This window comes from Esox lucius, chromosome 5, assembly GCF_011004845.1.
Source record: "Esox lucius isolate fEsoLuc1 chromosome 5, fEsoLuc1.pri, whole genome shotgun sequence".
Taxonomy (NCBI): domain Eukaryota; kingdom Metazoa; phylum Chordata; class Actinopteri; order Esociformes; family Esocidae; genus Esox; species Esox lucius.
Genome location: NC_047573.1, coordinates 16,540,135 through 16,554,249, shown reverse-complemented (window position 1 = coordinate 16,554,249; position 14,115 = coordinate 16,540,135). Strand labels below are relative to the sequence as shown.

The 14,115-nt window shown below is 42.8% G+C and overlaps 1 protein-coding gene across 1 annotated transcript; it reads left to right on the top strand.

The window, feature by feature from the left end:
* The first annotated feature begins 897 nt into the window (after positions 1-897).
* On the top strand, positions 898-13,906 carry bsk146 (brain specific kinase 146). Its single transcript, XM_010895448.3, has 5 exons — positions 898-1,186; positions 9,205-9,505; positions 9,649-9,851; positions 10,233-10,424; positions 10,514-13,906. The coding sequence occupies exons 2-5, from the start codon at positions 9,334-9,336 to the stop codon at positions 11,210-11,212; spliced, it is 1,266 nt and encodes a 421-aa protein (XP_010893750.1). The 5' UTR covers positions 898-1,186; positions 9,205-9,333; the 3' UTR covers positions 11,213-13,906.
* The last annotated feature ends 209 nt before the right edge of the window (positions 13,907-14,115 follow it).

Below are 14,115 nucleotides of genomic sequence, written 5' to 3'. Positions count from 1 at the left end.
TGAACAATTGTAGAGAAGATTTGCAAATAACTAGGGTGCCCTTCAGGCAGCACCCTATCTGCAAATATCAGGGGGGCCCGGCATGAAATAACTGTGCTGATATCTAGGGGGCCCAGCATGAAATAACTGTGCAGATATCTAGGGGGCCCAGTATGAAATAACTGTGCAGATATCTAGGGGGCCCAGTATGAAATAACTGTGCAGATATCTAGGGGGCCCAGTATGAAATAACTGTGCAGATATCTAGGGGGCCCAGTATGAAATAACTGTGCAGATATCTAGGGGGCCCAGTATGAAATAACTGTGCAGATATCTAGGGGGCCCAGTATGAATTAACTGCAGATATCTGGGGGGCCCAGTATGAAATATCTGTGAAGATATCTAGGAGGCCCAGTATGAAATAACTGTGCAGATATCTAGGGAGCCCAGTATGCAGCTGTCTTCAGATACTTTTGGGTAGCAGCAGTCCTGTACGCATTTATCATAGTGCAAATCTTGAATTTGAGTCAATGTGGATCCCAGTTAATTTACATTCAAATGTCCCCCTTCCCTGTTCAAGCTTGCCTGCATAAATGGTACCGAACATTGCCGATGATCATAGTGGTAAAACATAATAAATGCTGATACCATGCTAATCTTCACTAGCCCATAAATATACCTATAACTAAGTTTGATATTTCCGTTACTTGAATCACCATAATACCATAGGCGACCTTAGCAATATCTTGAAGAAGAGTTAACCGGATACATTCGTTTCATTCCTTCCTATTCCCGGTTTTGAGTTGCTAATCTGTACGGAGACAGCGAGGACCGCGGCTCTGGTCCAGGCGTACAGGCAGGGTGCGCTACTGATTCCTCGCTGCTATTGGTTGAAGTAAAAAAAAGGGGCTGGAGCCTTCCTATCCCCGTTTCCTCTCAGATCCCCTCATCCAGGAGCGATGCGGAGACAATAGGAGTGGGGCTAGAGAAGCCTGCGACATGCCTAGTGGTCCGCTGAGCAATGACAATTTACCTCTAGACCGGGTGTCAGCATAGAAATATAAGAATGTGAATATATCCGGTGAAAATACATTTTAGATCAGCACGCACGGCTATGCGCTCCTATCATCTTCCGGATTTATTTTTTATCTGGCTTCACTGGGCTGATTTCAGAGCCCTCATATGTTGGACCTGGACGGGTTGAATGGTGAGTAAACCTGTATAACGAGCAGTGACTGATATCGAATGATTTTAATGCAGAACCCCTGGTGTTGCTGCCGACTGGGTGCGCATTTGTCTAGCAGTAGATACGACTGCTGCTTGCGAGACTGCTGCTGCAAGGTGTCCGTCTTTCGAAACAACGCAGTTGCGTCTATCTACTGATTATTTTGTACAATTAAGTCCTCTGCACTTACCTCTAATGTCTTCTGATGTTTGTTGTGGGAATGCGTAAACGTGCCGGTGTCATGACATGAATGTGCAGTGGTTAACATCCATTAAATTCGATCCAAAAGATTTTTTCGCATACATCTTGATGTTTGTTGTAGGCTAGGCCTACACTGATTTAGGGAAATGCCTTTCTTTTATCTAGTGCTTTCTTTCTCTCTCTCTCTCTCTCTCTCTCTCTCTCTCTCTCTCTCTCTCTCTCTCTCTCTCTCTCTCTCTCTCTCTCTCTCTCTCTCTGTGTCACTCTCTTTTGTTTTTTTTCTATAGTTTTGGGTAGGTGAAACAAATTCAAATGAATATTCCAAGTACCCTATTCCAAACCCTTACAATAAACGAAACTATAACCTTAACATCGATAACTAATCATTTATTCCTAAAGTTAACCCAGCACTAACGTGTAAGGCTAGACCTTCACTATAATGTCTAAACCTAAAGGTAACACCAATTGTAAGTTTTACCCTAATCCTGACCCCTAAGTCGGAAATCACGTTCTACTTCGTGGGGACCAATTTGTCAGGTTTTACTACTCTATCTTTGCGAGGACATTGGGTCACCAAAGGTACACATTTACCTGGATCACACACACACCAACACCTCGACAATCACTTGGCCTTATATTGACTGTTCTCTTCACTTACATTGTCCTATACATCGTATGCTCTCTCTCTCTCTCTCTCTCTCTCTCTCTCTCTCTCTCTCTCTCTCTCTCTGTCTGTCTGTCTCTATCTCTTTTGGTCCCCTTTGCGTGTGTTCAGGACAGAACATACAGTCCTAAATTGGCCGATGGCTCTCGGCCTGCAGGGGACAACAGCATCTGGAAAGATGGCTGGAGCCACGGGCAGCCTGTGCACTCAGGGCTGGTCCGTCAATCTTTCATAAACAAACCGATCAGAGCTGGCTTCAGGACTGGATGGGAAGGGAAGCATTAGGACAGAGTTGTTCTTGGGCATCAGCCTCGTGGTTAGAGTGTTGGGATGGTAACCCCAAAAGGTTGCAGATTTAAAACTGGAAAATACATCTGTTGTTTGGCCCTTGAGCAAGGCACATAACCATATTTACCCCTGTAAGTTGCTCTGTATAATAGGGTCTTCTAAACGACTGAATCGTACACGTTGTGAGGTACCCCTACAACCGTGAGTCGTGCCATAGAGGGCTCAACATGATGCTGGAATGTGGACCCTATTTGGAAAAGGCCTGATGTAAGATAGGCCTGTGTTAAGGACACTAACTCCAGTTGGGTAGTGTGAAAATGGCTGGCCACTGGTGAATAGGTCTGACTGCGCAGGTCGCATTGGCTGGGTCTGACACTGGTCAGCCATGCACTACTATGTCAGGTGAAAGTGAACCAGCAGAAATGAAACATCTCCCATCTGCTGACTGACTCCTGGGAAGAAGTTTATTGAAGCCATCATAACCTTAAAATGTATATTCCAGAAATAGTCAGAGGGGCTAAGCTGAAGCACTTTTGTTTTCTCCATTTCATGATGTTTGGATGAGTTTATCGTTTCCAGAAAGAGGCAAGGACTAAATGTCAATTTATTCAAAAAGATTCCAGTACTCAAATCAAAGATGGCTTCATGCTCTTGAGATTTGTCTTCAATAAGGTCCCACACTTCAAGTCCCAGGAAATCTCTTTACACCTCAGATATATGATGTTTGAAGGTGTAGATGCAAGGAAGATTATATAAAAGTGTACATAGCAATGAAAAGGTCCAGCAACACAGTAAGCTCCATCATTGTGAAATGGAAGCACCAAGTCTGAAACCACTAAGACTCTTCCTAGAGCTGGCCAGTCGGCCAAACTGAGGGTTGTTTACATTATGAGAGAGAGAGAGGGTAAAACACTAGATATGTTTTACTTGGTTTGCATAATCACTTCCATTTTGTTGGAATTTACACCAGCATGTTTGAGACGTACCACACAGGATTGTGGCTGTCAATCGCGGGAAGATCGAGCAATATGCGGTTCTGATCCAACTGTCTTTATACTTGCAAAAAAAAGGGGGTCTCAATAGAAAATGTGGTGTACGCTAACCTGGAAGGTGGCGTCTCATGCTATAGATATCTGCCAGTTTACACAACCAAATAATGTAGGTTCTCGAGTCTCTGAAAATATTGCGTGATGTAAGCAAGCCCTAAGTAACCGGTAAAGAAGGCCTATGGTCTGGGAGGTAATCAACAACCCAGTGTCTACTCTGACAAAGCTGCAGAGTTTCACCCTTTCAAAAGACCAAGCATATAGATTTATAAGAATTACTTAGGATGTACAACTTTCATAGGGTATTATCGCCTCAGAGGCAGTGTGTGTCATTAACAACAAATTGTCCGGCAAGTTGTCCTGGTTATTGATAGAAAAAAAAACATAACATTTTCGGGACAGTATGTTGATGGATGTGAAATGCTACATGATTATATCCAGCTTTGTTTTGGACAGATGTCCTGGGTTGGTGGGAGCAGTAATGCAATGTGACATCTCCACCTGCTGAAGGACTTGTGATTGTGGTCAGTTCCCATACCAGACTGTTATGAGCACTTGGTCAAGATCTTCTCGATGGTGCATCAATAGTATCTTGAGAGGAACCTCCAGTTGCCTCAGAGAGCAGAGTTGTTGTTGAGTTCTACTGAGAACTGGCGGCATTGACGGGTCCTTGGTTACATGGACACAGATGAACTTAAAACTGCTGACTCTTCTGCTGCCCCGTTGGTGTGGATTGGGGCGTGTTTCCTCCTCTGCTTGCAGAACTCAACAATCATCTCCTTTGTCTTGTTGACGCTCAGGGAGGGGTTGTTGTCCTGGTACACAATGACAGTTTGCTTACCTCCTCAATGTAGGCTGACCTCGTTGTTGGTTACAGGGCCTACAGCTGTAATCTTGTCCGCAAATTTGATGATCAAGTGGATGTTGTGCAGAGCCTTGCAGGATTGGATAGAACAATGACTAGATCAGAGGGCTGTGGCCACACCCCCGGGGTGTTTCAGGTCAGTAAGGAGGAGGTGTCATGGCTTATCCTCACATCCTGATATGATAAGCCTTAAGGCTTATCTAAAGGCTGTTTCATGAAGTCTCTGCATTGTGATTTATTTAAAAGAAAAACCTAATTTGGACATTCAAAAGTATACACAATGCTGGTTCTGTTGAGATGAGGACTTTTAGAGCATGTGGTCTGAGATCAGTGTTCTGGTACTTCACATTACTGGTATAAGGGAGTCATTTTGCATCGACCAGGAAGTGGTTGATTCGTGTATAAACATTGTGAACATGAGAGTGAAAGAAGTACTCCCTAATTGTGGAGTTGGACATTCTCTGTACATCCAATGGATAACTGCTTTTGATGTATATACAGTATATATGAACTTGCTTGAATCATAGGTTGGCGAATTCCTAGCATATGATCTATTGAAGTACTGGTCTAGCACACAGGATGGTCGTAATAGTTTGACATGAAACTTGAAACTGAAATCTTCCGCTGCACCAACGTTTGCCACATATCTCAGTCTGAGAGTCCTTCCTTTGGAGTCGTTTAGGTGACATCAAAATAAGGGGTGATGTGATGTCCAACAATGTGTCACTAGGCTTCACTAAAGTGGCCTTCATGGAAGAGTGGCAAAATAGAAAACAACTCACATTAAATCTCAGCTGGTTTGCCAGAAGACATGTGGGAGACTGAGACCAAGTGGAAGATGATTCTAAGGCCTGATAAGACCAAAATAGAGCTTTTTGGCTTCAATGCTAAGAGCTACATTTGGCTCAAGCCTAACACCGTACACCATCGTGAGAACATCATCCCTATCGGGAAGCATAGTGGGGGCAGCATCATGCTATGGGGATGCTTTTGTGCGCCAGGGCCTGGAAAGCTTGTGAAGATAGAGTGCAAAATGGATGCAGCAGAGTAATCCTTAAAGAAAACCTGCTGAAGTTGGTAAGAGACCTGGGACCTTGGGAGAAGATTAATCTTCCGGCAGGGCGATGAACTTGAACATACTTCCAAAGCCATACTGGGGTGGCTTAAAAACAGATGCAATTAATTGCAATTAATTTAAAACACTTTTCACTTTGACATTATGGACTATTTTTTGAGTGTGGATCAGTGGCAGAAACTCCTACTACATCCATTTTAATTTAGTGTTGACCAGAGCAGACTAAATAGCTAATTTGCATAGCTGGTTGTCTTTGTCTTCTATTTTCAAGTGCTTTGAAATTGACTTATGGCTATGTAGGAACCCCAGTCTTGTTTGTAATAATCTAGACAGAACAAAAATATGAAGACAACGTGGGATCAACATTTTACATGTTACTTTTATATTTTTGTTCAGTATATTATTTTGTTCTTTACCTTTTTAGTATTCAACATCATCACCCTCTCAAAGTAAAGTCAAATATCCTTCTAGTTGAGTGCTCAGCACCAGTGAGTCCAATGAAATCCAAAAGCATTGTGTTCCTCTCCGTCTAAAAAGATGTATTAGAAACAACCACTGATTGGCTGCTATTGCTAAAGAAGTCTTAGTAGATTGTAGACCTTTGGAATGAGAAATGTTTCTGTTCCGAAGAGATTTATTTCTGATGGTTGGATAATGTTATGTAATGCTGAATGAACTACTGTTGTGAGGTGAATTTGCTTTAGGCTAGGGTTTGACAAAGCTATTGTGGGCTCTTGTGGTGTGCATGCAAATTAAATTACTTATCGTACATTTGTGGACCGGAAGTAATCACAGAGATAGTAAAACCTAGCAGGTCCCCACTAGGAAAAAATCAAGGTTTACGGTTAGGGTTGGGGATTACAGTTAAGGATAGGGGATGAAGAACATAGATTTCTGGTTCAGGTCCCAACAAGGATAGAAAAATAAATGTGTGTGTGTGTGTGTGTGCTAAAGTGAGAAATTAGCCAACGTGGTACAGTACCTGTTGTAACTGACACCCCTGTGGTCAAAGCAGGTGCAGACCAGGTTAGTTTCATATTCTGTCTTGCTCACTTCCTCCACCTCACAATCTGTCTTTCTCTGTTCCCCTTGTGTGTTGCTGAAAAGCTGCCTGCCACATAGGCAATGATCAGTTGATGGAAGGAGAGATTCAAGGAGTGCACATACTAATACAGCAGTTTGTATTAGATTGGAGGCTGAAGTAAATAATCACAGTGGTCTAATCATGTCTCTTTAATCCTGATTGATCTTATTTATTAGAGTGGACCTTCAAAATATTTTTCTCATTCTATAAAATGAGACAATCATCCTAAAAACAAAGTTCTTGTATTTGGTAAACCGTCAGAACTATCTCTGAATCATCACAATACTGGAAAGCTATTGAAAGACTTTGGAAGGTTTATTGGTTTAACAGCAGCGGCGGCAGAGCAGTGCTGTATTTGTTTAAATGTCGAAGGAAGAACATTGTGATTCTGGTGTGTTTGCCTCAGCTAACTGAGACCTGTCAGCTTTGGCTTGGCTGTTGCATAACACCAATCTGGAAACTGGCAGAGTGCCATCATGTTTCTGTATGGACAGTTTCCTGCAAAGCCTTTAACCTCCGAAGGAAAGTTGAAGAAGAGATGGAAAGAAAGAGAGAAAAGTGGGGGTAAAGCAGAATTCCACTACCTTAAATGCAGTGGACATTCATGATCGACTGCTATTGATAACGTGTCACTGCTGTAGAAACCAAGACTCCCAGTAATCATTTCACTAATGCCACAGACAGACAGATGGACTACTGCAGACTTCCTGTCTCATCCAAAACTTCCTGGCTATTCAGCCAATCACCAGCCGGAGTTGCCAAGTCTAACCCAATACTGTGCCAGAGCTGCTGTTCATCTGAATGTTGGGCTTGCTGGTTTCTGTTCTAATGTAAAATTCCTGTTTGTCCAATACAGTGCAGGTGGCCCCTCACTAACTGAGTGGGTTGATAAGTGGAACACTAAACCCACCTTAAATGGAGGATCCTGCTTTTAGCTTCAGCATCATGTTGCTGAGGGCTGACATTGTCTCTGACCCGATGACTCATCCAGCTATCATCCAACTATAAGCCTGACGCTTCTGTTGTTGATTCCCAACAACGTACAACAAGACAGACACACACACACACACACACACGCACACACAAACACAAACACACACACGCAGATAGTCACACATGAACCTGTAACTGTTTGTCCTTGCCGCCAACACAGTGTTGAGCTGAGAGTACTGTTATATAAATCAGCCTCCAGCCAGGGTGTGTTGGTGTGTGTGTGCGTGTGAGATGTTGTAATATGATCAGGTGTCAGAAAGTAAATATTTTTGCCCCCCGAAGCCTTCCCCCACACACACATACCCCTTCACACCGCCCCTCCCCTAACCCCCATAACGTAGGAAAAAAACGCCACGATTGTACAGGTCTGGCTGCTGTGCTGCTAAGTACGCATTTCTGATCTCCGACAGTTACTAATGGCTTCTCTGTTTACAGATCATGCAGCGCTCTGAGCTGAGTGACTGCGTGAGACAGAATTCCTGTTCAAACCTGCCTCTAATGTGCATCCTCGGTCCCCGTCTTATGACGATCCAGACCCGATCTTGTCTGTTCACACTGATTACAATCAGGACATAATGTGTCTTTTCATCTTCTTGACCTGTCTAAAAATGTTTGGCACAATCAGACATAGACAAAATAAAGGAGACGGAGGAGGTATGTCAGCGCCAGGTGTAAACGAGGCGTGAGAGAGAACCGCCAGTTAATCCCATAACAGCTTCCTCACAGCTCAGCGATTTATCACATAAATAGCCTCATGTTTCATTTCACACATACATACACACACACAGAGAAAATTGCTTACTTTGTGTGCACAATCTTTGGATCACAAAGTAAACCCAGGGCATATAGAGTATGTAACCTGTGTTTTTCTGTGGAAATCGACATATTGATTGACTTAATGTTCTTGTTTAGTGCTGATCTAAGGCATCAATAAATCATGAATATATGTGACAATCAATAATCAGAGGAGTCTGTGTTTTTGGTGTGGGTCTGAATGGTAAAGGACATTCAGAAAGTATTCAGTTCCCTTCACTTTTTCTGCATTTTCTTACATTACATCCGTATTCTAAACTGGATTACAATTTTTGTACAACCTGAGTCTACCTGTGGTAAATGCATTTGATTGGCCATGATTTAGATAGGAACACACACCTTGTCTATAAAAGGTCCCACAGTTGGCAGTGCATGCCAGAATAAAAACCAAGACATGAGGTGGAAAACCATAGAGACCAGAGACAGGATTGTTAAAGCACAAGTCTTTGGAAGGGTACCAAATCATTTCTGCAGCATTGAAGGTCTCCAAGAAAACAGTGGCCTCCACTGGAAGAAGTTTGCAACCTTGAAGAGGTTTAGAACCACCAACACTCTTCCCTGAGCAGCCAAAACCCTCCGAATGAATTGTCACACTGACTGCAGTTTGTTTGTATCAATTATCTTTCTATTTCTTGATTATTATTTCTGGGAGAAAAGGGACATAAATATTATTTTGTTCTTTTGAACAAGCTGTTATATGTCTGGATGTTTTGGGGTGACATGGAGCTTTGTGGCACCAAAATCTGGCCTGTAAATTAAATGTTGCTGGATCAAATCCCTTTGCCGGCAAGATGATAAATCTGTTGTTGTGTCTCTGAGCAAGAGAGTCAAGGGGGGAAGTTGTCAATGCTGTAAATTATCTTGTGTTCTCAGTCAACTTACCCTGCAAGAAAGGCAACTATTTAAAAAGAAATGTTTTTCCACTAACAAAATGATTCTATTTCTCTCTCTCTCTCTCTCCTTCTCTCCAGACACAACCCGTTAGACATCACTTCTGTCCTGATTGTGCATCCATCCCCTAAACCTCTCCCCTGGTCCGGTCTGGTCCTGTCCTGACCCAAACCCTATCCTCCAGTTTTTTACCTTAACTACTCCCGAGTATGAGTTCATCTCCGTTAGGTTCCCGTGGCAACATGGACATTCTGGAGGAGTTGCAGCTGATTGCCGCCCAGAACCTGGAGAGGTTAGAGGTCAACAAGTACTATGATGTTATCAGGGAGCTGGGAAAGGGCACCTACGGCAAAGTGGACCTGGTCATACACAAGATCAGAGGTGATGGGCACACACTACTCGATCTTAAGGATACACACATTTCAGATTACCAATCACTGTATAAACCAAGTACAGCTCACATAACGGGAGAATTGTAAAATGTAATCAACAGTTAAAAATATATATTTCTCACGTGCCCTTAGGCACCAAGATGGCCCTGAAGTTCCTAAGGAAGAAGACAACCAAGCTGAAATCTTTCCTGAGGGAGTACAGCATCTCTCTCTACCTCTCTCCCTGTCCCTTCATCATTAACATGTTTGGCATCGCCTTTGAAACGGACGACTACTACGTGTTTGCCCAGGAGTATGCCCTGGCTGGGGACCTCTTCGACATCATCCCTCCACAGGTATACAAACACGCATACAGATATACAGGGATGTTTTACAGTAACCTAAGTCTTTCTGTTACGGTATACAATATTTTTACATATAGATACGTTTTTTTTTTATGCTCTATTTGTCCAAAAGTACATGTTACATGTTGGCTACAGAAGTATATGTGCACCAGAGGCAGTGGTTTAAACCACTGGACCAATCAAGTACAAACATTCAGCAATACCTTTAAGATGTTCCAAGAGGCGCAGAAGGGCCAGCAGTAGAACTTTAGAGTATAACAGCTTACGTATGTCACATTTCTTGGTCCAAGTGAATAATGCTTTATCACATTTATGACAGACTTATCTTTTGAGGCTTATCTTATTCCCTAACGTCCTGCCTTATCCATCCAGGTGGGTCTCCCAGAAACGGTTGCTAAGCGCTGTGTGCACCAGGTTGCAATCGCCCTGGACTACCTCCACTGTAAAAAGCTGGTGCATCGAGACATCAAGCCAGAGAACATCCTCATCTTCGATCGAGAGTGCCGCAAGGTTAAACTGTCCGACTTTGGTATGACGCGACGCGCCGGCTCGCCGGTCAAGCGGGTGAGTGGTCAAATCAGAATCCGCTATTATGGGAAAAGAATGGAGCAGAGCCAACGCAGGACTGATGTTATGCCCCTCTCTCCTCCCAGGTGAGTGGGACCATCCCCTACACGGCCCCGGAGCTGTGCGACGCGTCCCGCCACGAGGGCTTCTGCGTGGACTACAGCACAGACGTGTGGGCCTTTGGCGTCCTCCTCTTCTGCATGCTGACTGGTAATTTCCCCTGGGAAAAGGCCCTGCCCTCTGACTCCTTCTACCAGGAGTTCACCCGCTGGCAGAGACGCCGCACGGGCACGGTGCCCTCACAGTGGCGCCGCTTCACCGAGCAGGCCCTCCGGATGTTCCGCCGGCTTCTGTCTGTGGAGCAGGACAGACGATGCTCCGTCAAGGAGGTGTTTGGCTACTTCAGCCACAGCTGGATGCTGGACGGAGGCAGCAATGGGAACGGAGGGGGCGGAGAGAGAGAGAGGGGCGGAGGAGGAGGGGTTAGGGCGGAGGGGGAAGGGAGCAGCACGTCGTCATCGTCTGGAGAGGAGGATGAGGAGATGCTGGTGGAGAGGATGAAACAGCAGACCCTCTCGCCCCTGTCAGCAGTGGCTGGGGAGAGAGGGCCGGGGGGGACGAAGGCAGGGATGATGGAGTCAGGTGGAGGACACCATTTTGTGTCTGTTTCCACCAGCAGCTCTGTGTCCTCTACTAACAGCTATGAACGCATGTCCAGAGACAGCAACAGCAACCAGCCGCCTGGACGTATTTTGGTGGCTACACCCATAGAGATCTGTGTCTGAGAGGGGTGTGTGGGACCTGGGAAGGACTGAGATACTGCCTCCAGTACACATGCTGTCGTAGAACTGTACACATACACACACATACTGTACATAAATACAAATCCATCCACACATACAAAATCTCACACATTCTCAAACATGCATACACAGAGACAAACATATACTGCTCTATACTATGAATATACTTTATCCTTACTAAAATAACCTTCTGAATGAGTCCAAAGCAGTGGCATTCAGTGGGTGAAGATTTTACCAAATGAAAAGGGATCAACTCAAGACATCCTGATGATTCTGGTCAGCGTCTTTGGGTAACATTATTCAGAGGTTAGTCCTTCTACAGACACGACAAATCTTTATAGAGACTCAAAGACAGACGCATAGACTCAATGTACAAACTGAACCATCAGCCAACCAACAAACACAGACCGATACAAAGACTTGACATGAAAAGAGGTTCAAATGCTGGTATTCAGATGACGACCAAAATGTATTTCTTAAAGCAATATATTTCCCCCAAAAAGACTGAAACTGAATTGTGAAAAACAAACAAAAAAATACAGATTTGTCTTGGAGGAACCATTTATGTTAATACCAAGAGATAGAGAGATGTTCTATTGATTTGTATTTTTGAAGCTGTGGAAATGCCATGTAAAATGTTCCTCACTGAAATAATATCATCAAAATTAACATTGCATTGCAATGTGAACCTGAGTACAAAGTGTGTGTGTGTGCGTGTGTGTGTACAGTATATGTGTGTGTTAAGCATGTGTATCACTATCTTCCTTGTTTATAGAAAATATATATGATTAGGTGGATTTTTATTTACCTTTGGATTTTATTTATTTATTTAAATCCTAAATAATCAGATTCTATTTTTTCAATTGATTTTGTAAATTAGCTTTAGCTCTTTTCTGTTTGATTAATTTCAGTAAAGGTTTCCTGACGCTCTTGTGCCAAATCTACTTGCGTCTTCGGCAACACATTAAAAAACAAGAAACTGAATACTGTTGCAGTGACAAGATTTAAAAAGAGTCACTGCATTTAAGTTGTTTTTGAATTAACATTTTTTTCTCTAGTGTGTTATTTTGATTTAGTCCAGTGATGTTTTACCAATACACATTGAATAAGCCACCAGATGGAGTAAGGCATTCACTTGATGTATATTACTGTTACCTTTATTCTGCTGTGGACAGCAAGCCAAGATGTCTCAGAGCATTCTGTCTGGAGACCTATAGCTCTAACGATGTCTGACACTATCCCTGACTGTTTAACACACATAACTGAACAATATATTAATACAGAATTTAGTTAATTTATTTAGTTTTTTCTTTTGCTAATCAATCAAGTATTGTTTGGAGTTATGATTATTTAGCATTTTAAATTCAAGCAGAAAAATACAGTGAAGATGTACACAAACACATTTGAAAAAAATTGCATGATTAGTAACTAAAACATATCTATATGGAAGATCTGAAATGGCTTCACTAAAAGTTATGTCAAGAATGTTGTGATGTGGAATTCCGCTGTAGCACAATTTCTGGGATTATGTCCTCGAGTGAATATTGTTGTTATGACCTCGAGACATCTTAGGGCTACAAACCAGACAATACAATAATGGTTAGTTTTTATTCAGTGTGTTGTGTTTGTGTGCTGTCGATGTCGTTTCCATTTCACCAATAGAAAACTAGGATCTAGAGCTAGGCTCCTGTGCATGGGAATCCTATGGAGACTTCTGGAGTAGTTGGATAGTTCTCAAATTAATGCATTTTGGATAAAGTGTGTAGCATCTAAATTACCAAGTCTTGAAGTTGCAAATGAGGATTTCAAACTTCATTGCCGAGCAAAACATCACAAGAACGTGTAATGATTGTGTCTTTATGAAGGCAGAAATAAGATAGAAAAAAATATATATAGGAAAACATGTTTCGCTTTCCAGACATATTTGCATGAATCTGTATGTGCTGGAAAACAATTGTGAGAAAAAAATATATATTTTCTGTTTTGCTGTCACAAGCTGTAGTATTCTGTTCTTCACGCTTGTGTATGAATGTTGTACAACAGTTAAGTTACTTTCTGTCTTCGAAGTTGAACATCTTCTAACACTTCCACGGTAAGGTTTGTAGATAGGTGAGTATCGTTGAATTCAATACACGCCACGGGTAGAAGTCCCCATCCAAATTCCTGCCTTATCCAGAGAGGTGGGGAAAAAGGTAGTTCAGTGTCTGGGAGTAGTGAGATTACTACACCTTGTGACGACCCTTGACCTTGAGTTGACCAATCAACTTCCAGTACCGTTACAGACGGCTGTAGAATTAGTGCTTTTTTTCTAGGTTTGTGGTCACCCACCCTGGTCCCAGGGGCCACTGGTTGTGCAGGCTTTGTTCTAGCCCAACAATTATACATTTGATTCAATCATCAGTTTCTGGAACATGGGTTGGAAACCACTGCAGTGTAGCCAGTAGAGGGGTTGGACACAGAGGTTTCTGCAAATTCAATGTGTTGCAAGTTTTAGATTGGAATTCATTGTCCATTTGTTTAGTGACTTGTTTTAATGCACCATCATGGTTTTGTGGAGTGTTAGTGAGTAGATACACATAGCGCTAGGAACTCATGTCCCATTTTGTCTTTGCGATACAACTGTCTTCCCTGTAAGCTCTGATTTAGTCTACAATAAAATGAAAACTCTTCTTGGGATTCACGCTGGTTTGAGTTTGTTCCCTGGATTTCAAGATACGCCAGGTCTCTGCTGGATATATGAACAGGTTCTTCCTTACCGTTCGAGCTATGACATCCTATCACCACACAGGCTTGTTAGCCACTCTTGCCAGGTACCAGGCTACACCATCTCACCACCAGAGTCAGGGGACTTTCCATGTATACTCATACATTACTATTCAAAACAC

Excerpts from the sequence above, each read along its gene's own strand:
- bsk146 (XM_010895448.3), top strand. The coding sequence starts at position 9,334 with ATGAGTTCATCTCCGTTAGGTTCCCGTGGCAACATGGACATTCTGGAG. Across the intron at positions 9,506-9,648 it reads GGTCATACACAAGATCAGAG|GCACCAAGATGGCCCTGAAG; the intron begins GTGATGGGCACA and ends ACGTGCCCTTAG. Across the intron at positions 9,852-10,232 it reads TCGACATCATCCCTCCACAG|GTGGGTCTCCCAGAAACGGT; the intron begins GTATACAAACAC and ends TTATCCATCCAG.